This window comes from Cupressus sempervirens, chromosome 5 (genome assembly GCF_028749045.1).
Source record: "Cupressus sempervirens isolate cs-2001-9-10 chromosome 5, ASM2874904v1, whole genome shotgun sequence".
Lineage (NCBI taxonomy): Eukaryota > Viridiplantae > Streptophyta > Pinopsida > Cupressales > Cupressaceae > Cupressus > Cupressus sempervirens.
In genome coordinates this window covers 524908610-524934459 of record NC_143122.1, presented here as the reverse complement: position 1 = coordinate 524934459, position 25850 = coordinate 524908610, and the positions used below count along the sequence as shown (strand labels likewise).

General features: G+C 36.5%; 1 protein-coding gene across 2 annotated transcripts in view; it reads left to right on the top strand.

Annotated features, from left to right (window-relative positions):
- The window catches only part of LOC149557009 (uncharacterized), a 72357-nt gene that overhangs the window by 19428 nt on the left and 27079 nt on the right, over positions 1-25850 (top strand). For both annotated transcript variants that reach the window (XM_089831662.1, XM_089831663.1), the window contains exons 2-4: positions 12084-12236; positions 12338-12739; positions 12990-13066. In XM_089831662.1, coding sequence (XP_089687788.1) covers positions 12084-12236; positions 12338-12739; positions 12990-13066 — 632 coding nt within the window. The remainder of the gene's footprint in view (positions 1-12083; positions 12237-12337; positions 12740-12989; positions 13067-25850) is intronic.

Genomic DNA, 25850 nt, shown 5'->3' with positions numbered 1-25850 from the left:
TATTTAACCAATTACATGTGGGCACCAATTTTGTGGGCCAATGAGAAAATTACAACAATTTGTGAACCAATGAGAACATAGGACACTTGGCATGATTTGATTGCATGCACATGAAAGTGCCATGTCATCAACCTTATAAATCTATTCAATCCTTGAGATAAGGTGAAGCCTTGGATGCTTGAGCTTGTCCTTAGAAACTTTCTTATCACCACTCGAACTTGCTTGTACTTGATGTCTTGACCCTAAAAGGATGAGGTCTTCATGCACTTGGGTTAATCTTGTCTTGGCCTTGGTGGCTTCCCAGGATGCAAACTTCTTTGCAACTTGAGAGCTTTGCTTTTGGTCACTATCTTGAAATTGAACTTAATCTCCCCCATTATCCTTGCCTTCTTGGTCTTCCAACCTTCCCATTTGAATTCAACCAAGCTAGCTTGCACGAATAGCCAAGCCTTGCCTAGCCTCAAATATTTTCAAATCTCTTCTACTAATCCACTCTTTCTTGAAATTGCGGGGCTTCTTGAATCTTAATCTTCAATCAAATTCGCCCTTCCCCCAATTTCATTATTAACCAAAGCTCGCACTTCAACCTTTGCTAGCTTGCAATCAACTAGAAGGGCTAGGACCCCATGTGGAATTGCTTCTAGTTTTGCACTGCCCTAAGTTGTAATTCTAGATTTTCACTTATAATTCTAGCCCAATCAAATTTGCCTCTTCCATTTGCAATTTCATCAATAAAGAAGTACATTTAGTTTTCGGATTGCATACCTTGAGCTAGGCCCATGATCTGGTTGAGAAGCACCATGAGATCACCATATTCTGATTTGAAGTCTGCCACTGTGAGCCTCGATGATCTGGTGACTCCTTTCTTTCCTTCGTGCAGCCAATTTTGCTTTTGTAGATCTTTGCCATGGGGAATTGTCATTCCTTTAGTCTGTCCTTTACTTGTATCATATTTACTGTACGGACATTGGTATTGGTTATTTGCCTCATTTTCGAGAAGAAAGTTGTTTTGGGTATTATATCCTCTGTCTTTCTTAGTATTTGTTCCCTTAGGGTTCTTGCTTGCACTAACATCTACCATCCTAAACACTTATTTCTACCCCTTCGTTCTAAGTGATATGGACTACGCTTATTGATCTCCAACCTTCTTTCTATCGATGGATTCTACCCTTATTTTTGCCTCGCCAAGTCCTATCACCATACTTATTAATCTCCAATCTTCAACCTAGGGGTGGGACTACCACTTATTTCTGCCCCTTCGTTACTTTAGGATGGACTACACTTATATCTCCCAACTTCAACCTAGGGTGGTCTAGCTTATTTCTGCCTCGCCAAATGCTCTATCATGAATTTTACAAATATCAATCTCCAATCTTCAACCTAGGATGGGATGATGAAGTGGTGGATGATGAATGCAAGAAGAACCAAGAGAAGCAAAACTAGACAAGAACAAAAGAGTGAAATCCGCTTAAGGACCACTTTCAACTCTAAATGAATTGAACTTACCTTTACTAATGTTTAGGTCTTCTTTTGAATTTCGGATCAGACTGAAGAATTTCAAGCCCCTTGCAAATATTGATGCCCTAGTTGAAGATATCAGAATTTTGCCCGCTTGAAATTGACCATGCATGTGCAAAAAGATCAGCCTTTAATCACCTATTTCCTTTACCAAATAATACTGTCCAGATTTGATGCAAAATCGTAGGTCCTCAAGAAAATCAGACTTCCACAAATTTCGGCTCCACAAAAATCGCAGCTCCATAAAATTTGTAGCTCTCTATGGAAATCAGACATCAATAAGAATCATCTAGGGCAAGGAAAACCAGATCTGCCTTGTAAATATAGCCAAGAACTGCCCTATAAAAAAAACGGCAAGGAAGAAGAGCTGCTCCCATATGCAAATCTGCCCTTTTGCAAAAATCATCCAAGGAGGAAGAGCTACTCCAAGCATGAAAGAGGAAGATGGAAGAATGAGGAGACAAGGGGAAGGAGAGTCTTCTTATACCCAATTCACTTGCCTTCCCTAGCTGGCCAATTTGCACTTAGGAGAGGAAGAAAAACAAAAAACATTAATTAGTGCACAATCTGGTCCCAATTAAATGATAAGCCAAAAATTATTTTTGCCACAATGAGATTTGCATTATTAAATTGCCGGTTAGACCAAAATTGCAAAAATAAAATTAATAAAGCCTTGGAGATGCCAAACATTTTCATTTAATGACGATTTAGTAATTAATATATCATTAAAATCGGATTTGGCAAGCCAAAATTGGATTTTTCAATTTTAAATTACTAATTTCTTTAAAGACTTTAAAATATTCAAGGCAAATTTAATCCATTTAATTTCAATTTTTGTAATTTAATCCAAAATCGATTTTGTTATGCTATTTTAATTTTTAATTTTAACAAAAATAAAATCATTTCTCTAGAGTCTAAAATCGATTTTCTCATTTGATTTCACCATCACAAAATTAATTTTTTCACCAAAAAAAAATTCAAGATTTTCTGGAAAACCCAAATCTAACAAAAATTCCATTTTTTGAAAATTACTCAAGTTTATACAATTATATTCAATTTTTTTAAAAAAATCATATAAGTACAAAATTTACAATTTTATCCTGTCAAGTGTTGTTCTCTGAAATTTGTTCGACCTAAAGATAAAATTGGTCGTTTTGGAAAATCAAGTGAAAACTAGGTGAAAAAATAAATCTAACCTCCTCCCCCTGGCTCGAAAGCGTCCAAGAAGCAAAATTTTCCAAGATCGGGAATTTTTGGACAACTTCAACAAATTGTTGCCAAGGCGATCAAAGAAAGGGGGTCCCCAAAATTTTTGGGGTGATGGTGTGAAAACTTCACAGCATCTAGCATTAAACCAAAGAAATGTTCCCGAACATTTCAAGAAATAAGACTTAGAACAAAAATCTTAGATGGCCTATCCACAAATCTACTTAAGGACGAGCACTCAACAAAGGAAAGAACTCTCAAATTGATCCTAAGAACCTTGACCATAAGTTACCCATGTGTGTGCAAATGATTTATTTCCTACTTGACAAGAACTTGATAATCTCTCAGATCCATTAAACTTAGCTATTATAATATCCTTACTTCAAAAGCAACCTAGATAGAGCCCCGTTGCCAGTCAGGCGTCTATAGCCCCGACGGAGTTATCACTGTGGCACCACAATCTTGGTTCTACCTTTAATGATTATTTTTATAACATCGGTAGAGATGATTACACACCCTTGAACCAAATTTCATTTTTATTTTCACTTTGATACTGCTTTTTCTTTTTTCTCATGCTATTTTCCCTTTTCAATCTTTTGTTTGCTTTGTAGGCAATGAAGCTTGCGGAGGGTTTGGAAGACCACAGTGGCATTGAAGCAGGTGTATGATTTTACTAAGTCCATTTTCTCTTCAAAACATCAAGAACTCAAAGCAATTAAGTGTGAGTAGAATGTTTGAACCATGTCAATGATAACTTAAGAACCTCTATCGAGTTCGACCCAAATTTAGTATAAGTCCTATCATAGACCAACAACTAAACACATCCTTTAATCTTTGAACTTTGTTAAATGTATTCAAGAAATGAACCAGACAGACTTCGTTTTGTCACCAAAATGTAAAATCTACACATCTCGCCCATGAGTGATAACATGGACCCCCTTTGCTCTTGCAAAGGCCCAAAACCAAAACTGCTTTCCAACTGAGGGAAGCTAAAAAAATCAAGCTCAAGCTCCCTCACAACACCTAAACTAAACAACTAAAAGAAAACTACTCTAACCAATTGAAAGGGAAACTACTCTAACCCTTGGGCCAAGTGGTCCAAAACAAGCTCTACTCTAAGGAACAGAAAGGAAACCTAATCTAAGTCAACACAAAAACAAACTAAACTACTCTCTTGAACTAAACAGTCCAAGACAAATCTACCCTAACTATGTACAAGACTCTAAAGGGACAACACTAACTGATCTGATATATACACTGGATCTAACATGGTTTCTCAAGATGTTCAAAAGTAATAAAGTTTGGGTGATAGTTCTCAATTTCACAAACTCATCCTTGTACTCTAAAAATAAATAAATTGTCACCTCAAAGTCAAACTCTAGAAAATTATCATGCAAGACCAACAATTGAGGCAACTCATAGGGTCCATGATCAATCCAAATACAAGTTGTTTCTCTAGAATTTCCATAATCAAAATAAAAACTTTCAAACCTTTCATCTTTAAGAGCAGGGAAAGAAACAACCTAGTGCGCTTCGGGTGGTAACTCTTGTTTAAACATCAATTGATCATCCACAGCTTCAGGAGGTTGCAATTGGTGATGAATCTTCCCTATAACATCTACATTGAACTCATTGGTAGTCCAGGTAGGATCAATTTTGGAATCAAGCTCATGAAATATCGTCTTTGGGGTCTTGCCATTATGAACAATGAACCATGAATCCTTGTGAATCTCCTCAAAAATCAAGGATTTTTTGATATTCTCCCCATCAAACATCTCTCCAAGTTGCTCGAACACAATATCCAACTGTAGCATCAACCCAAACTGTTCTTTATTTTCCTTTTCCATGGGAGCAACTTGATCACCACTCAATGATCCTTGCATATCCTCGTCAATAGAAGCCACATCATCTAGCATGTAATTTCCATTTGGATTCTCTTTAGAAACATGTTGCAAATTTTTATATAGACTCTCACCAAACATAGCACCTTCAAGATTGGTAGGAGAACCATCATACGTCTTTGTGAGTTGCCCATCAGCTTCCATTTCAAGTGGCAAAATTTTTGGAGGTTGAAGTTGATGGTGAATCATGCCACTTGCAACAACTTGATCACCTTGAAAGGCTTTGGGCAATGACTCCTTTTGTATTTCTTCTATAGGATCTTCAAGCATCCCCCAAAGAATGTGGTGGAGATAGTGCGCCTTGTATTTTTTCCTCATATTTGAACTCTCTTGTGATACCTTGTATTTCACTATTCAACTCACCCACTTGATTATCTTCCTCTTTAAGGATATTTGAAACTTCTTGCAACCCATTCTCATAAGTTACCCCTTGAATTAAGCATGAAGGCTCAACAAAGATTCTCTTTTTGTCCACCTTTCGATGTTCCATCTGTAGTTCTTTGTGTGTCCTCACATGTGGACCTTTACCTACCATCCTTTCTCTCTCTTGGATAAATTCAATTGTTTCCTCGATTTTCTTTTCAACCTCTCCACCTCGTGATATAATGTGTGAAGTCTTGCTTATCTTGACCATTAGAATCAACCATATTATCTTGATAAATCTTACCCTCTTCATTCTTTGGTGTCCAACTTAAAAGCTGAAAGAAATCTTTACCACCCCTCACTGATATTTTCTCATACCAACCCAATTGAAACTTGACCAAGTTAATGGTGTCTTGGCAAGATGGGCAAGTAGACTCTGAATGTGAGAGACTGTGTACACTAGACCAAGAACTTCTTCCATATATGTTTTTCAGTTCCCTATTGATATCTTCTTTGAAAACAAGAAAATCTTTCTCCGAATTGACAAGGACCGCTAGCCCATGTATTTGTGAAAAAGAAAAATTTCCTCTTAATGCCAAGTCCACTCTTAAGAGAAACACTAAACAATTCGTCTCCTCATGATTTATAGTACCATGTATACTACACTTCCCTAATGCTGCATGTTGAGACAAATCCCATGGAGGTAACCTTTTGTTCAAATCAAACCAAATGGGAAGAATGTCCACCTACCTGTCCATTGAGAAACCTTTCTGTTTTGAATTCTTTGATTTTTTTTTTTTGGTTTTTCACTTTAAAAGAGATCTCTCATCTCAAATCTAGCTTTGAAAGCTCATTCCTTGTCAATCTTTGCTCTGAATTTCCAAGTTGATCCAAGAATGAAAGTCATTCAGCCCTCCTAGCGCCAGATAATGTTGATGTCAATTTTTATACCACATAACATATTAGCAATTGAATATCTGATACAGAGTATCAAACACACAATTCCTCTCTTGAAAAGTTAATACTCATGGGACATGAGAATAACTCCAATGTTCCTTACACTTGTGGATACTAACTCAGTATATTGATGTGATTTGCTGGTAATCACGTAGGCAGGCTTCCTTCAAGGACAACTTGGATTTTGGGATGATGGTAATGGTGATTTGGTACGAGTGCCAGATGATGTTGATGGTGATGGAGGCTGAGTGTTTGAATGGCTTATGCTTTCTTAACCTTCTTCAAAACCTCGACTAATCAATTACTCTCTATTCTACTCCTACTCCTATGAATGGAAAGATTAGCAAATGGACGGGGATCAAATCTAATGAAAGTTTACCAGCGGCTCCACCCTCATAGATGCAATGATTCAAAGGAAAAAGAACTAGTTTACCACACAAGGCTTCCCCAACAAGCCGCTAGGATGCTAATGGTCTAGTTATAGATCCCTATCAAACATCTACTAATATCACCATACAATTAGCCATCTACTTCTACGCTAGCAACATGAAATGAAATCCTACTTTTAATTTGAGAGATGAGAAGAACCATGCAATACACCAAAATGATCATGTATATCCACCATGCAAGCCACAACAATGAACAGAGAACAATTTTGATAGTATTTTGGCAACAATTCTCCAACATAACTCCCCCACAAATGAGAGCAAAATGGCCTTATATAGATGCTCCTAATTACAATGAATGGCCGAGATTAAGACGCAAAATCAAGGGCCAAGATTATATCTTACAAATCCTAATTAGGGTTACCATTATTCAACCAATTACATGAGGGCACCAACTTTGTGGGCCAATGAGAAAATTACAACAATTTGTGAACCAATGAGAACATAGGACACTTGGCATGATTTGATTGCATGCACATGAAAGTGCCACCTCATCAACCTTATCTTATAAATCTATCCAATCCTTGAGATAAGGTGAAGCCTTGGATGCTTGAGCTTGTCCTTAGAAACTTTCTCATCACCACTCGAACTTGCTTGTACTTGATGTCCTGACCCTGAAAAGATGAGGTCTTCATGCACTTGGGGTAATCTTGTCTTGGCCTCGGTGGCTTCCCTGGATGCAAACTTCTTTGCAACTTGAGAGCCTTGCTCTTGGTCACTACCTTGAAATCGAACTTAATCTCCCCCATTATCCTTGCCTTCCTGGTCTTCCAACCTTCCCATTTGAATTCAACCAAGCTAGCTTGCACGAATAGCCAAGCCTTGCCTAGCCTCAAATATTTTCAAATCTCTTCTACTAATCCACTCTTTCTTGAAATTGCGGGGCTTCTTGAATCTTAATCTTCAATCAAATTCGCCCTTCACCCGATTTCATTATTCACCAAAGCTCACACTTCAACCTTTGCCAGCTTGCAATCAACTAGAAGGGCTAGGACCCCATGTGGAATTGCTTCTAGTTTTGCATTGCCCTAAGTTGTAATTCTAGATTTTCACTTATAATTCTAGCCTTATCAAATTTGCCTCTTCCATTGCAATTTCATCAATAAAGAAGTACATCTAGTTTTCGGATTGCATACCTTGAGCTAGGCCCATGATCCGATTGAGAAGCACCATGAGATCGCCATATTCTGATTTGAAGTCTGCCACTGTGAACCTCGATGATTTGGTGACTCCTTTCTTTCCTTCGTGTAGCCAATTCTGCTTTTGTAGATCTTTGCCATGGGGAATTGTCCTTCCTTTAGTCTGTCCTTTACCTATATCATATTTATTGTACCAACATTGGTATCAGTTATTCGCCTCATTTTCGAGAAGAAAGTTGTTTTGGGCATCATATCCTCTTTGTCTTTCTTAGTGTTTGTTCCCTTAGAGTTTTTGCTTGCACTAACATCTATCATCCTAAACACTTATTTCTACCCCATTGTTCTAAGTGATATGGACTACCCTTATCGATCTTGAACCTTCTTTCTATCGATGGATTCTACACTTATTTCTGCTTTGCCAAGTCCTATCACTACACTTATCAATCTCCAATCTTCAACCTAGGGGTGAGACTACCGTTTATTTTTGCCCCTTTGTTACCTTAGGATGGTCTACACTTGTAACTCCCAACTTCAACCTAGGGTGGTCTAGCTTATTTCTGCCTCGCCAAATGCTCTATCATGAATTTTACAAATATCAATCTCCAATCTTCAACCTAGGATGGGATGATGAAGTGGTGGATGATGAATGCAAGAAGAACCAAGAGAAGCAAAACTAGACAAGTACAAAAGAGCAAAATCCGCTTAAGGACCACTTTCAACTCTAAATGAATTGAACTTACTTTTACCAATGGCCGGGTCTTCTTTTGAATTTCGGATCAGACCGAAGAATTTCAAGCCCCTTGCAAATATTGATGCCCTAGTTGAAGAAATCAGAATTCTGCCCACTTGAAATTGCCCATGCATGTGCAAAAAAATCAGCCTTTAATCACCTATTTCCTTTACCAAATAATACTGTCCAGATCTGATGCAAAATCGCAGCTCTTAAAGAAAATCAAACTTCCACAAATTTCAGCTCCACAAAAATCGCAGCTCTCTATGGAAATCAGACATCAATCAAGAATCATCTAGGGCAAGGAAAATCAGATCTGCCTTATAAAAATTGCCAAGAATTGCCCTATAAAAAAAACGGCAAGGAAGAAGAGCTGCTCCCATATGCGAATTTGCCCTTTGCCAAAAATCATCCAAGGAGGAAGAGCTATTCTAAGCATGGAAGAGGAAGATTGAAGAATGAGGAGACAAGGGGAAGGAGAGCCTTCTCATACCCAATTCATTTGCCTTCCCTAGTTGGCCGATTTGCACCTAGGAGAGGAAAAGAACAAAAAAACATTAATTAGTGCACAATCTGGTCCCAATTAGATGAAAGCCAAAAATTAATTTTGCCACAATGAGATTTGCATTATTAAATTGTCAGTTAGACCAAAATTGCAAAAATAAAATTATTAAAGCCTTGGAGATGCTAAACGTTTTCATTTAATGACGATTTAGTAATTAATGTATCATTAACAATCGGAGTTGGCAAGGCAAAATTGATTTTTTCAATTTTAAATTACTAATTTCTTTAAAGACTTTAAAATCTTCAAGGCAAATTTAATCCATATAATGTTAATTTTTGCAATTTAATCCAAAATCGATTTTGCCATGCTATTTTAATTTTTAAGTTTAACAAAAAAAAAATCATTTCTCTAGAGTCTAAAATCGATTTTCCCATTTGATTTCACCATCACAAAATTAATTTTTTCACCAAAAAAAATTCAAGATTTTCCGAAAAACCCAAATCTAACAAAAATTTCATTTTTTGAAAATTACTCAAGTTTATACAATTATATCCAAATTTTAAAAAAAAAATCGTCTAAGTACAAAATTTACAAAAATATCTTGCCAAGTGTTGTTCTTTGAAATTTGTTCGACCTAAAGACAAAATTGGTCATTCTGAAAAATCAAGTTTAAACCGGCTGAAAAAATAAATCTAACCTCCTCCCCCTTGGCCCAAAGGCGTCCAAGAAGTAAAATTTTCCAAGTTCGGAAATTTTTGGACAACTTCAACAAATTATTGCCAAGGCAATCAAAAAAAGGGGTCCCCAAAAATTTTGGGGCGATGGTGTGAAAACTTCACAACATGTTTATCTATTCAGTTAGATTAATGTCTCCAATAGTCTTAATCGAGCCTTTTTATATTATATTTGATAATCACTTATGCCGTTTACTCCCTACTCGTCAAATTCGCTATCATACACCATTCAAAAGTTTGAGGAGATATTCACTACCACCAAGGTTGGTATTTATGCCTCAATTCTATTTGTCAATCTTTGTTTGCCACATCACTGTTTCATAGTTTATCTCAATATTCAATAGATACATACATACTTGATCTAAGCCTCAATATTCAATAGAATCTATTTGTCTTATTCTGCATAGTCAATATTCTATATAGTTTTTAAATTGTTCTTCTATCTGCATCATTTGACTGACTTGATGGAGTCAAGACACATGCTTTGCCGTTTGTGCTTAATAGACTGTCGGTACCCTTGTTAACGTGGAAGACCCTGCCTTCGTGGCTCTTGCTGCTGGAAATAATACTATGTTACCTCGAGTTTCCTATACGGGGATGGCAGGATGGGTTTCCGGGATGGCAAATTTATTTGGCGATTTTGGGGATGGGGGGGGACAGCAAATTGGGACGCTATATATATAAGAAAATTTTAAAATATACATTGAAATTTGCAAATATATATGTCATTCATATAAAACTAATCACAAAGCATGTCATTTGAACACCATAGAACCATAACGTACAACATTTGAATGCCATTTAGTAAATAACATCCGATTTCAGTACTCAATTGTCAAAATGCATATCAATAGCAGTGAACAATATCATAATGATAAACATGATAAATCTGAAAATTTAAATCTAAATATGCGTAAAGCTATACGCCCAAAGGCTAGAGGGCTGCCATAAAGTAATAAGTATCAATGTATCATAATCATGTTGATGTTCAACATAAAAAAACATAATATAGAAAAATGAAGCAGATTGCTGCTCCTATTTTGCCTCTGGCGGATTTGGAGGGGTGGGGCCCACCTCGGCGACCTAGTAAGGAGCCTTAAAATTATTTTTTAATAATCACTTTTTAATTTTTTTGCATTAAACAAAAAAAAAAGTAAAATTAAAAAAAAACTGGGGACAACTAGCCATACCCAGTACGGTTGGGGGACGTCTAGGCGTCTTCTTTCTGTACAGGGGATGGCCAGCTGTCCCCAAGTTTCGGGGACGTCCCCTGGTAATTTGCCCTTTTTGGGGATGGTTGGGGGATGTCCCATACCCGTCCCCCCGTCCTCGGGACATCCCCGTTTCCGAAACTCCTGGTTTTAGGCCGGGTATGCGTCCCCGGGGAACATGTATATAATATCTTAATAGGATAACACTTCATAGTAATATGTTGCTGTAGTCGATGATACGAATACAGAAACTAGTTTATTAGTTCTCATATTAATTAATTTCTTAATTAATAAGAAGAAAAATGATAATTGATTTATTCAGTAAGTTGTTTGATCACTTACACCATTTTTGGACACCTCAAATGTTGGTGAACATCTCTAGATTGTGGAATTGAATCCAAACACCACTGCCATATTGAACATAGATCAGGTCGGTGAGTTTTTTCGTCAAGATACTTAAACATCAGCAAATCCTTTACTATGTGCTACAGGCAGCATAGTTTCCTAGACTATAGGAACCAAATTGTGAATGTTAGGATTAAGGTGATATTAACCTTACAAATCCTGTGTACTTGAAGTGTTCATAACTTCCTGGGAATGGGTACATGGATTCCTTGTAGGTGATTGGTTTAGTTATATAATTGTTATTTTTTCTTGGTTGACTTGAATATTAGTTGCAATGGCACTGCATAAGGGAGGCAATACTTGTGGTAAGTGCTTACTAATGACAGTGGTAGTTACAAAGTGTTTTGAATGCATTTATACCTCAATGAAAAAACTCAGTTATCTATCTATCGAGTTAAATTAATACTTAACCAGCACAGAAAATCGGGACTCCTGTTGATTATGGATGGAGTATTATGCCTTTTGCAGTGAAATGAGGGTTTCAATAAAAAAACATCTGTCATGTTTTTTAACTGTTTTCTTTTCAGATTTCCAGGCATGACATGCGGGCATGGAGATAGATTATTGGTAGATTAGTGCCTGTCAAGCCATAGCATACTGTATCATGCCTTTTGGAGTGAAATGAGGGTTTCAATAAAAAAACATCAGTCATGGATTTTAACTGTTTTCTTTTCAGATTTCCAGGCATGGCATGCGGAGTTGCTTATTAGAGTGACTATAAATCACATTTAGGGCTACGCTTCCAAGCTAAATAAGAAATTCATTGTCTGGTGTTATCCACCTTAGCTGTTCTGTTCAAACTTCAAAATTGTTTAATTTATCTTTGCAGTCTTTGGAATGGCATCTCTGCAGTCTTTGTGTGTGGCATGTTTTAGAGTACCCTTGGTTAAACGTGGTGGTTCTTTCCCTTCACTCTTTGTTTGCAGGGTTTCCTTATATTTCTAATTGATTGTTACTGTTCTTTGCAGTTATGACGTGCAGTCGTGCTACAGATGCATTATCAATGCTTCGTGAGAGGAAGGGCAGCTTTGATCTGGTAATAAGTGATGTATACATGCCAGATATGGACGGCTTCAAGCTTCTTGAGCATGTTGGACTGGAAATGGATTTGCCAGTCATTAGTAAGTTCAACACTACATATCACTGTAGTGAATGTAATGAAAGACATTTCTATTCATAGATGATCAAAGCTTTAGTTATTAACATAGAATGTGTGGTGCAGTGATGTCTGCAGATGGAGGAACAAGTACAGTTATGAAAGGAATCAAGCATGGGGCTTGTGATTATTTGATAAAACCGGTAAGATTAGAGGAGCTCAAGAACATATGGCAACATGTGATAAGAAAGAAGAGGAAGGGGTCAAAAGATTTTGATCAGTTAGGTAATATAGAAGACAATGAGAGGCATAAAAAAGCATCTGATGATGCTGAGTACGCTTCCTCGGCGAATGAAGGAACAGATGGTAATTGGAAACTTTTAAAGAAACGGAAGGATGCTAAAGAAGAGGAAGATGATGGGGAGCAAGATAATGAAGATCCTTCTGCTTCAAAGAAACCTCGTGTAGTCTGGTCTGTAGAGCTTCATCAACAATTTGTTAATGCTGTGAATCAGCTGGGAATTGATAGTAAGAATTACATCTTTAACTGTGAAGTATTTTGTAGGCTATTATAGTGGATAATACATCGTCAATGAGTGTGGAAATGGAATGTTAGTACCTAATTTCTTCAGTTAATTTCTGGAATTCACAAGTTTCATGGTCTTAAAAGTCATTGAGCACACAACCTGTAGTACTGTTGTTGACATCAACCATGCTATATGCTTTTGATAATTTATATGTAGTGTAACTTAATGACTTATAATATGTATTGATGCAGAGGCTGTTCCCAAGAGAATACTTGAGTTAATGAGTGTTCAAGGGCTTACAAGGGAAAATGTTGCAAGCCATTTGCAGGTGCTAATTCATTTGTTTTTGCTGTTTCTTATCTGCTATACCATGTGATACATCTCAACTTTCATTCGCACTCATTGGATATAGTGTGTGTGGTATGATTGAAGCAGCAGTACATCTAGTAGCGTTGTAAGGAATGGAATAATAGTCTGAAATCAGTATAATTGCTTTACTATAAACATCTTAAAATTGTAACTAGAAACAAAAATGGCTGGATGAAGCAGAAGTGATTGACCTGCTTCCCTTCATAGCATAGCTCACTAGTCTGTGGTGCTCGTGTTAGTTTTGCTATGTATGCAGCCTGTGGTTTTTTTTGAAGCCAAAGTGGTGTGATCTGTTCAATACGTAGAATTAAACACCTTGCTACCTTCTCCCTTCTAAGATGGTCTTTTATCCTTAGAAAAAAATGTTGTGGTTTTTATTTGGATAAATTTGATTTCATGACTAGTGTGTATTGAGCATTACTTTCAATTTAGAAAGTATTGCTGATCATGAGAGGAATTTGCATGATGGATTATACTACTTACGTAGTAGGATTATTTTCTCTCTTCTCAGCAGGATTTTCTATGTAAAATCAGAAGAAAATCCAACTCTAGTTCCATCAGTTCTTGCTGTGTTTCAGCAGAAGGGTACAGTTGGAAAAAGTGGAAGATGCTTGAAATGGGGTTTAGTAATGGACATCAAATGTATTTCATTTCTCCTGTGTGCATACTCTCTTCTGCCTATCACCAAAACTTGAAAGCTATTAAGGGTCAAATCAATCATAAAGGATATACTGCATGGTTGCCTCAAATGTTTCTGTTTTGTGTTTACTCATAGCAATCACTAGGTAGATATTAGCTGTTGCCTTCAATAGATTGTTCAGTGCTACCTGCTCTATTCAGAATTGAATTCATTAGACTTTCTGAAGATTAAAAAAAAGGTGCCTAGTTTCAAGGAAATCCGGAAAGAGAATGCTAATATCACAGAATGGAAAACCTTGTCGTAAAAAAGGATTTTCGAGTTATAAGCACTGTAATGGCCATCAACGTTTGGAGGCCTAGTCAGGATTCAGAGTCAAACACTACTCTGTGCAAGTGAGGATGAGAACCAAAATTCAACTCCAATTCTGCTAATATTTTAGAAATTAGTCAAACTTCTTTGATGATCTATATGCTGCAGAATTGGCTCCAATTTTGGGCAGAAGATGTGTTAGTGAGCAGTAGCTTATTTGAATGTCACCTTGTTTCTGCAAGGGAATGTGACCTTAATTAAAGAATTCCCTTGGTTAGCAAATATAGTCATTAGTTATAGAAGTTGATTCTATAATTGCAAGTTGCAACAGTCAACCTATTTTCTTGTTCTTCTTTTGATATAAAATGAGGAATACCAAAATGATCCATATAGAAAATGTCTTCTTGTATATAAGATGCAAGAAATGTCCCTTGATTATACAAGGAACTTTCCCTGAAGTTTCCAGACAGCTGTTCTGCTTGAAATTTGGGATGTCTCAAATTACTTATCTAATCCAGGTCCATTTGATCATTGTAAATGCATCTCCAACCTACTAGATCTCTTGATATTAAAATCAAATTTTCTTGCCAAATTACAACTACTGCTTTATCAATTGTAACCAAAATTTACAAAACACGTTCAGTAACACCAAGTGAGACATATTTGACTTATCTCTGAAGAAACTAACCAATTTACCACCATTGTGAAGAGCACACAGGAAATAGTGAGAGATGGCAGTGGGGGGTCTGAGGGGTGCATAGAATCAGTATTTCAGTTTTCTTTAACTTTCAAATTAATGAAATAACATAAAAACTAAAAGAGAGCGAGCATCAAGACACAGGCAGCAGATTTTTTCGTGGAAAATCCTTTCGGGTAAATTACCATGGCATGCAATAGCTTACATTAACAAAATGTGTACCAAACCAATGGGCACCAACATAGATTACATAAGTGAGCATCGACTCTCCCCAAAGCACCAACTCCGAACAACTGAAGCATGAACTCCACTCAACTGAGGCATCAACCTCAAGTGAGTACCTTTTCAAAAATACTAAATCTAAAAGTCCTCTCACCATACACTCTGTATCACATCGTCTCAATAACATTCCATACACAGATAATATGCTAGTCTTCAATTATATGTTCCAACTACAGTAATATGCTTGACTCAATCAAATATTCTCTTCTTACATTATTTTTGTCTCATCCTTTTCTCAAAAATGCTCTAGGCCTGAACAAAAAACACATTGCCCAAAATGACAATAGTAATAAGCACAACTTAATAGGAATCAATATTGATTCTCCAAAACTACTTGAGGTTTTTTGCTTGAACTGTATTTTAGAAAACTAGAACAATCCCAGGAGCTCAACACATCCTCACTCCTTAATAAACCTTCAAATTAGCAGCTTTCTACTTCTCAAATATGGCTGGACTTAGAATATCAACACACACTTTCTCAGAACAGGACAACTCATACCAGTCTTAACATGCTAATAACTTAAAGCTTGATTCCTTGCATGCCCTTATTCAAAATGCAGCCAATCCCCAAAATTATACTACCTAGTCATACATGAATGAATATTGCACAACACATCCTTCACACTGGTTGCTCATATCATATGTAATTCTTTTTTGTTTGAACCTTATTCACCACTCCATGCTTGGATTTGTGATAAAACTGTATTTATTTTTTTCAGACGGCAGTTGCTCGCACATCAATACTACTCAGTTTTGATAACAAAACATAATTAAAGGTGTTGATGTTTGGTAGCTTCAGTCAGATAAACCTAAGAAACTAAACTATTGAAGATATTATATATAATAATGATTTATGGAAATTTTATATATATAAAATTAAATTGTTATTATATTAATGAATAGACATGTTTCATGATCAAACATGTCTCTTCTTGGTTTATTCTCAATATAAAATAGAAGAGATCGCTGCCTTTGGATAACACATACAATCAGGTAGTGCTTTTACATTTGCAGCGATCCTCATAAATCAACATGGTAATCAGAGCCAAGTTGCAAATGTAACAAGCATTGAGATTGATTACTACTTGCATTGAAGTTAATATATGTTGTGCAAATAAATCAATATTGAATAAGGTTATTTCTGAATATGGCGAAGTTTAGATCTTGCAGTATTCAAGTTGAAGAGTTTATATTGCCAATTACATAAAGGGTCTTGCTTCATATATTCTGTTAAATTTGATCGATTCATAAGCAATATGAAATCGATTTCTGGAGACTCTTAGTCACATTTGATTTCATGGGTGTGAATTCTGTGGCTGGCCAAATCATATTTTGAAATATCAATGTCTATCGTGGGGAAGAAAATAGAATACCCATACTTTGCATAGACAAAGTACAAAAATGCCCGCCAACAAGGAAAGGATATCATGATTCACGAGAAAGGACTCTAGTGGGAGTTTATGCTCTGCACAAAGAACATGTAAATGTTGCTGGTGGAAAACATAAGCCAGTCAAGGCGGTAAATGACACATTGGAAAGTATAAGGGCATTTGATGTTGATTATAGACATCATGATAGGTGCAAGGTGGTCCCTACTGCATACTGAGTAAGATTTAAATTGATTATTGTGAATCACGTCCTTGTGGGGATATATGAATAGTCGATGTTTATCATTTATTCCCTACGCATAGCCACTACCGGATTACTATGGCTATAAGTATTGTCATTGGGGGATATGTTCATACGTTCCCATTAAAAGTGGAAGCCAAACTGTAATTGATCCACTTTGCACAAAAAGGATACCCACGTAGATTAGAAGGTGGAGTCACCAATAAGATATATTCAAAGTCATAACAAACCCAAAATACAAGGATCAACACCTTCTATAAACCATGTGCATATATAGATTGAAGTATATATATAGAAGATGGAATACATACATAAACGTTCAAAGTATATATTTAAATTAGATATTTATTTGATCTATGTTATATTGGAATAATCTTATATTATTATGCAGAATTATTTATTATCCTTGATTATTATATCAGTCTCTCTCTTATTTGTATTTCTATACGTACTATAAGAACTATTTGCCTTGATCTTTTCCTTCTCTCCAAGCATGTTGTTGTAGGAAAATGAAGATTTGATATTTAGAGGGAGTCTGAAAATCTGTGTGTGACTGCATGATTTTAATGGGCCTGCCCTTGGTGTACATCACGAGGAAGTGACGACTTCCAAATGATTATCAATTGAAAGGTCACGATCTTACAATAACTTAATCTTCTATTGTGATGTCTAAGCAAATCATGATAGATGATAACTTGCATGGTGGATGTAATGTCCCCTTCTTCGTGCTAGGCCTTACTGGCGCCTTGTTGATCTATCTCCCCATCTAGAGAGGCTAACAACATTGATCGCGAGGATGCCAGCCAATCACAAGAGTTTATTTGGTTTTGTAGGGAAAATATTTAAGTTCTCTGGGTCAGCATACTATAGTGGTATCAGAGTCACAAGACCTGCCGACTTGTGGGTAAGTTATTAAGTTGTAGGCTGGTTTAAACAGGGAAAAATGTCAGATAGGCATGAATAGGAAGCCATACAATTTTAGTCACATCCGATCTGAATAGGTAGGATCTTCAGACCAGATTGATATTGAGGACAGTTACTCAGTTGATGAGGAGCTAACCTTTGGGACAAACATACAAGTTGAATTGGGTGAACAGGTTGAATAGATACAAATCATTCAAATGGCACATGATGGGAATGGACAGGGACGAGAAGTGAGGGAAACTTTGTGGGCTATTAGAGATGGGCAAAAAAATATCGCTACTGCACTTCAGTAGCTTACCGATGCTATGTAGAAGCTAGCTCCGACTCATAGGAGAGCACCGAGTTATCATAGTGGAGGTGGTAGTGTGGCAGGATCACCCCGAGCTGCTAGGGCCCCCACACGGAACACTGATAGACCATTGATGCCCATTTTATTGAGAATAATGCCGAGGAAGAAGTAGCACAACCCGCAGCACCAGGCTTACTTTCGGATAATGTTATGGCTGTGTACGATGAATGGGATCTGTTCCTTGATCGGATTAAATAGAATGACTTTTGTTCAAGACATGAATAAAAAAGGGAGACAGAGAGACCTTAGCAGGATAGGAGGCATAGGGCATAAAATAGGGATTTGAAGCACGCCATGAACAAGTTTTCTCTCCCCATTTTTGATGGCAACAATAAGACATCCACTAGAGCTTGGATTCACAAGCTAGACTCCTACTTGACACTGAAGCCCATGTCGAAGACATAAGCCGTTAGATTTGCTACAATGCATTTGGAGGGAGCAGCATATTATTGGTGGCATCATGGAGTAGTCACCCAAGATCATGGTCTCATTACATCTTACGAGACTTTCATCTCTAAGCTGACCAATCGTTTTGACAGGAAGGACATTGAGGTCTATTACAAGGATTTGACACAGTTGCGGCAGGGTGGATCTTTAGATGACTTCATTGACGAGTTTCAACGAATCTCGGTTATGGTTCCGGATATGACAGAACAATGTAAAGTAATGCTTTTCACTGAGGGCTTACATGATAGATTTAAAAGTTTGGTCAAGGTCCTTAAACCAAACACCTTGGATGATGCTATTAAGATTGCACATGATCTAGACTCACCTTCTTCGATACTACAACCTCCTAAGAAACATTATAAGGGGTCTACTTTGTTCCAGAAGAACAAGAATCAACATAAGGTTTCCCCTCCCAGATTGGACTTTGAGACACATAATGAACTCAGGAGGAAGAAGCTATGCTTCACTTGTAGGGAGCCATGGACTTTGGATCAGAGATGCCTTGGCAAAGGTAAAACACATTACGTTGAGTTTCTGTCGGAAGAGGAGGATGAGCAGCAAGGGGGCAACGATGTTGATGGCAATGATGAGGAAGAAGGAATCCACTTCGGGATAGTCTCCTATCATAGCTTCCCTTTCTAGCAATCCCACAGGTCACCCCTTTTGCTTGAAGGGTGTAGTTACAGGGTAGCGTATTATGTCGTTTAGATATAGGTGCATCACATAACTTCATAAGCACTTGCTGGGTTTCAAAGAGAAAGTTACAGGTTGATGACATACCTGAGTTCGAAGTTAGAGTGGCAGGAGGCGATAGATTGAGGTGCACAGGGAAAGCGCCAGGGCTTTCGATTCACTTTGATGATTTTCTTCTAGAGGCAATTTTTTATGTTGTTGATTTGGATGGATTAGCTGCCATGTTGGGATGATAGTGGTTGCAGACTATTGGCAGGTACACAGTTGATCATGATAAGATGTAGCTAGAATTCCTACTGGATGGTGATTCTCAAGGCCATGCCAGAGAGTGAACCCAAGTTGATTTCAGCTCACCGGATGGAGGCTATTATGAGGCATGATGACATGGAGTGGGCAGCACGTTGTTTCATTTCCTCTAAGGCTTCATTAGGTTTAGGACAACAACTTCATGTTGGCATTCAACCGGTGCTTGATAAACACAAGAGGGTTTTTGAAGACATACCATCGGGTATTCCCCTAGATAGAGGGTTTGAGCATATCATTGAGTTCGAGGAGGGCGCTAGACTTGTCATTACCACTCCTTATCGTCACCCCTAGCACTATAAAGAGGAAATAGAAAGGACGATTAAGGAACTCTTAGACATGGGACACATCAGACCCAACTCTAGCCCTTTTGCTTCTTCGATAGTTTTGGTGAAGAAGGATGACACTCTTCGCATGTGTATTGATTACCGTGCTCTCAACAAGAGGACCATTAGGAATAGGTACCCTATTCCTCGCATCGATGAGTTACTAGATGAATTACACGGGGCAATCCATTTCTCGAAGATAGATCTTAGATCTGGATACCATTAGATACGGGTTCGTGAGGAGGATGTGCATAAGACAACTTTTCGATGCCACTATGGACACTCTGAGTTCTTGGTTATGCCATTTGGGCTTTCTAATGCGCCGGCCACATTTTGGTCATGTATGAACCATATTTTTAGAAAACAGTTGTGCAAGAGCGTGTTGGTATTCTTTGATGATATCCTTGTTTTCAACAGAACTTGGGAGGAGCATTTGCAACACCTAGACGAGGTACTTAGCATTATGGAGCATTCATTGTTTGCGAATGAATCAAGGTGTGAGTTTGGATTGACTAAGATTCGTTTCCTTGGACACGTGATTGGTGCAGATGGGGTGAAGGTACATAAGGAAAATATACAAGCGATCCTAGATTGGTCACCTCTGAGGAACGTGTCGGATTTGAGGGCCTTCCTCGGTCTATGTCTTATTATAGGAGGTTCACTAGAGGTTTCTCTCAGATAGCAGCTCCCCTCACCGATCTCACATGGAAAGGGACATTCAGGTGGACATATGATGTAGAGGTGACCTTTGATAAGCTCAAAAAGGTGATGAGCACATGCCCGGTTTTGACACTTCTTGACTTCTCTCGCCCTTTAGTCTTACAGTGATGCTTTAGGGAGCGGAATCAGCGTAGTTCTGATGTAGGATAGGCATCCGATAGCGTATGAGAGCCAAAAGCTCAAGGACAGTGAGAGATTGTTCTCCACGTATGACAAGGAAATGCCAGCCATTATGCACCTTTAGCCAAGTTGGCTTGAATCTTGCTGACCCACTTTTAAGCTTCAAAGGTAGGACAAGTACCAACCTAAACCACGTGAGCAACATACAAGAAAAGGTATGACATTTTTATTTTTTTTAGCTTATTTAAATAATGTTATTTTATCTTCAGTGGATAGAGGAAGGTATAGTACATGGAAAGTAGAAAGTAATAAGGATAAGAGAATGAATAATTTATATTTTTTAAATAAAGTTTTTTAAAAGAAGGTAGTAAATTCATCCTCTTAACTTATATATCATTAATATAGATTTTTAAAATTGTTTTGGGTAAGGTGAAAAAGAGCAAGAATAAAAGTTACTAAAAAAAAAACAGATTTCTATTTTCTAGTTAATATAAATTATTTGAATATTCTCACTAATTCAAAAATCAGATATTAGATCATTTATGTATAGATGATAAATTTAAAATCAAATTGCTATATGTGAGATGTTAGACATCTTACCTATTTTAAAATGAAACATTTGAGGATATGAATAAATATTTATTGTTATTCCAATAAATAAATAAATAATAAACATTATTATTTGGAAAGTAATTTCATAGAACACCTTATAAACAATCATATGAGAAATATTTTTTGTTTTTGTATTGTATATCTTTTCCATTATGAATTTATAAGTACACTTTGATATTTGTAAGTGAAAATTTTAATGTAAATATTACATATACTTACAAATAGAATTTGGGATATTCATTTATAAAATGTGGTTTTGATTATATTACCATTTTGAAAATGTGCTTGCCTAACATTATAGAGAAGTGTAATGTTTTAATGTTAAAGACAAACTTTAAAGCATTAACCTCTTTTTCTCTAAATCGAGAAGCTTGAGTGAAAAGATCTCTGAAAATATGAAATTTGACATATCACAATGGTAAATACTCACCTCCCGAAAATGTGGAAAGGAAAGATGAAGGGAAAATGAAGATTGAGATTCAGAGGGAGATTGACATTTCATTTGAGGAAACTTTGAAAGAGAGGGAGCATATAGAAGACGTGATTTATTTAATCTTTGGTGATCTTGATCATATTAATTTAGAGAGAGTAAACCACCTTGTGATAGATTCGCCAATGATATAAATTTGGAATACAAAGATTGCAAGATGTGCATAATATAGGTTTAATCAAAAGATCAAACAAATACCTTTGCATGAACAAAGGAAATATGAGATGTTGTTATGAGATGTTAATAAAACTTCAAAGAATTTATTTGAACCATCTACGAGTCTTCTTTGATAAATGAAACTTCACGTATAAGTTGCAGTCATTCAAGTGACACAATCATACTCAATTAAGCTCGTGTTAGCTTCTACTATTAAGCTTAATGAATGTTTGGAGCTTCAATGTATGAAAAGAGCAAGTTGGAACTTAGAAAGAAGTCATCAAATTTGATGTGATGTAAAAGTGTTCAATGATATAAGAGTGGGAATTTTACATTGTGGGGGGAATAATAGGCAATGTTTCATTCCCACTTGAACAATCGATAGAAAAGGAGATATTCCATGACCCCCATGGGTAGATATGTACTTGTATCTTTTACATTTATCTATTCATTTATTTGTAATTCTATACATACTATAAGGGTTATTTGCTTTGATCTTTTCTTTTATGTTTGAGGATATTCTTATAGGAAAAGAAGGTTGGTACTTCACATATGCTACCAAATATTGTGCAGAGTAAATCTAATGATAGTAGTTCCAAAGACTAAGATGGATAAAGTGAGGCTCTTGAAGAAAACATCTTTGATGATTAAGATTATGAAATTCTTCTACATTAAGAGGAGTATTACACTTCTTCGAAGGCAATGTTGGAGCTTAGAAGATTAATACTTAGAGGGAGTATAGAAATACATGTGGGTGACTCCATGATGTTGATGGGCCTACTCCTACTTATATCATGAGGGAGTGATGAGTTTGACAGGAATCCTCGGGTAAAGAGAGTTCTGAGGAAGTAACAAGAGGACCTGACTTCCCAAGATGGATGTTCAGAGGGAGAAATTTTTGAGATGCAATCCTTTGTGGATGATATCTTCTCTATGAGGAGAAGTTCTAAGGGAAATTCTTCATAATGTGCTCTCCTCTATGAGAGAAATATAAGGTGAAAACCCTTTGTACTGCCCTATGACTAGGTTCATGGTAGTTACTATTTCACATATGATATGTAATGAAAGGTGACGATCTTTCATTGACATATATAAACAGAAGGTAACCATTATAAGATGACGGTCTTGTAAATGGTAGACTTGTTATCATGGTTCTTTGGGCCGGATTTTGTTGGACACCATGATAACAAACAAACAAAAGGTAATTGTTTGTAAGGTGACGATGTTGCAAATGATAGGTTTGTTATCATGGACATCTCTAGACATTGCTTCGGGCAATTAGAGATCATAGATAACATATTCATTATGATTATTCTAGATATTGTTTCGGACAATTAGAGATCATAATGTATGTTATGATAGTGTTCATAACATTGTGATTGTAGTTATTTGACAAGTCACTATTTTAGAGTGTTAAAGTCAAATAATATGTTGTATATAAATATCCTTGTTTTTGATGTCTCATAAAATGTTTTTATTACTTCTCCCTTGCTAAGAGGGAGTGTTGAACTATAGCATTAGTCGAAGTGATATACTCATTGCATTGAGTATTTGTATTCATGATCTATATGAACTTTGTTTATGTCTCATATTACTAATAAGTATATATGTGTGTGTGTGTGTATGAGTGTATCTATGTATGTCTATGACTTACATAAGCTACGGGACATGACTTTGTTGTAGCCTCTGTTGGATTGAGTTTATTAAAGCTACCTCATTGATGATAAATTGTCTTTAAGATAAGTATCTTATATATAATATATATATTATATATGTAATATAATATATATTATATATTATGCATTATATATCTTATATATATAAGATATATATATGATATATGTAATATAATATGTATTATATATATTATGCATTATATATTATTATATAATAATATAATATTATATTTCATATATGGTTAATATATTAATATTATATATATGTTAAAAATGAGTTATACATATAGTTATTTATAAATTAAATAGTGATCAACTATAGAGACATGTCTCCTCTCATATTTATATGAGATCCAAATCTGCATTTGAAAATCATCAATTACAATGGCAATGAAAATACATTTGCAGAAACGATCCAAGTTACTTTAACAGTTTGTACTTTCCCTCATATCGAGGTTATAAAAGCAATGAGCTCCTTGGGATTGTCACCATGAAATATACTATTATGCAAATTAAAAAGGTTGCTTAAATGTGACTGGTTACTTTTGAGGATGAAACCCCTTGAGATGTTTGAGAAGTTGGGCGTAGCCCCAACATCTCATTGAAAGTTGTGCTCAGAATCAAGCAAGAAGTTGGCAAGAGAAAGTGGGCTCAGTCGGTGCCATTTTCAGAAGTAAGTCTGCTAACATTTCTAAGTATTTGGAAGTCTTGATTATAACTGGAAGGCAATCACGTCAGTTGTTCCCACAATACGTTAGATACCAAGGATCGGCAGGTATTCAGTTTGAATCACTAAGACTTCAAGGAGAGATCATATCCACTGCTGTAGCAGTACAGAGCTGATAATAGACTTTGCAGAGGCAACAGGGCGGCATTGGGAGTACATGCATCTGTATTATCAATACCCATTTTGGATCAAAACCTCCAGCAACAGCAAACAACCTTCTTCCTTCAACGCAGACATACTGATTTGTGTTGAGAGAGGCACGTGATAGCGACTGCAGGAGGCATTGAATCTCTGTCATCCATGGGCTGTGTAACCGAGTCTTATGTTGATTGGCAACTGGTTGTGGAGTGCGATTAGAGGCCTCGGCAATGGTGTATAGAGACCACGTATCAGCTGAGGGATCAAACACGCTCATCCAGGAAGGTCGGGTTAGTTGTTGGTGCAAGGGCAGACGGGACACGTTATCAGAAAGGAGTCACGCGGGCAGTAAACTTCCTCACACACCAATCCAGGTTCCATTAATTTTTTGGCTTATATTTGGTTATACTGCAGAAACATATATATTGTTGCACTTTGTAGTATTATCGTGTGTAGTTACAAATATGTTTGGTTATATGAACACATTTGGTTAAATGCATGAAGGAGTTTAATACATGATTCGATATATCTTGTGAGTTTTTCCTCTGTGTTTCTTTAAATTACTACTGCCAACGTTCACACTGCTAGCTCCACTCTCCACCATTATTTAGCATGTGATCAGTCACTACCTTTGTTCTCCGGGTCAGCATATTACAGTGGATTAAGATCCTTAAACAGACCATGGCCTTCAGAAGTAATGGAGAAAGTTATCGCTGCAAGTTGCTACAAACTGACAGGTATCGACAGCTCTGTCTTTTAATCACCCAGCTGGTTAATACATGACTTCCCCTTTTTCCTCCACAAACGCCCAGCCATTACTAAATGCCACAGCACCATTCTTTTCTTTCTCACAGAACCTCAGTATATGATGTTGCCTTGCACGTATCTTCTTCAGTAATACAAGAAACCAAATTTTATCCTTAATATTACCCAGCCTATAATAAAGTTATGCACGATGACAAGCAACACCTGGCACTTTAAATTAGAAATTGAAATAATTCAATGAAAGTTTCTCCCAAAAACATTTTGATACAAAATCTCAAAATCTCACAGTTAAATCAGTAATACACGACACCAAATTTTATCCATAATATTACCCAGCCTATAATAAAGTGATGCACGATGACAAGCAACACCTGGCACTTTAAATTAGAAGTTGAAATAATTCAATGAAAGTTTCTACCAAAAACATTTTGATACAAAATTTCAAAATCTCACAGTTAAATCCTGATAGCAATATCACAATTTTGATACACCTTTACTGCATACACATCACACCCAAAAAGGAAAGAATGAATGAATTTTTTCAAACAACAAGAAATTATAAATTTCTGACTCCGTATATTATAGTGGCACACACGACAAAGGAATCGATCACATTAAGGACTAGTTTGAAAATGATGCTTAACACATACAATGCATATTAAACTCAGCAGCCATATTTAAAATTGAAAGAAATTGGCCCTTTGAATATTTCAATGGTTACATGGCACAGACGAGCAGCT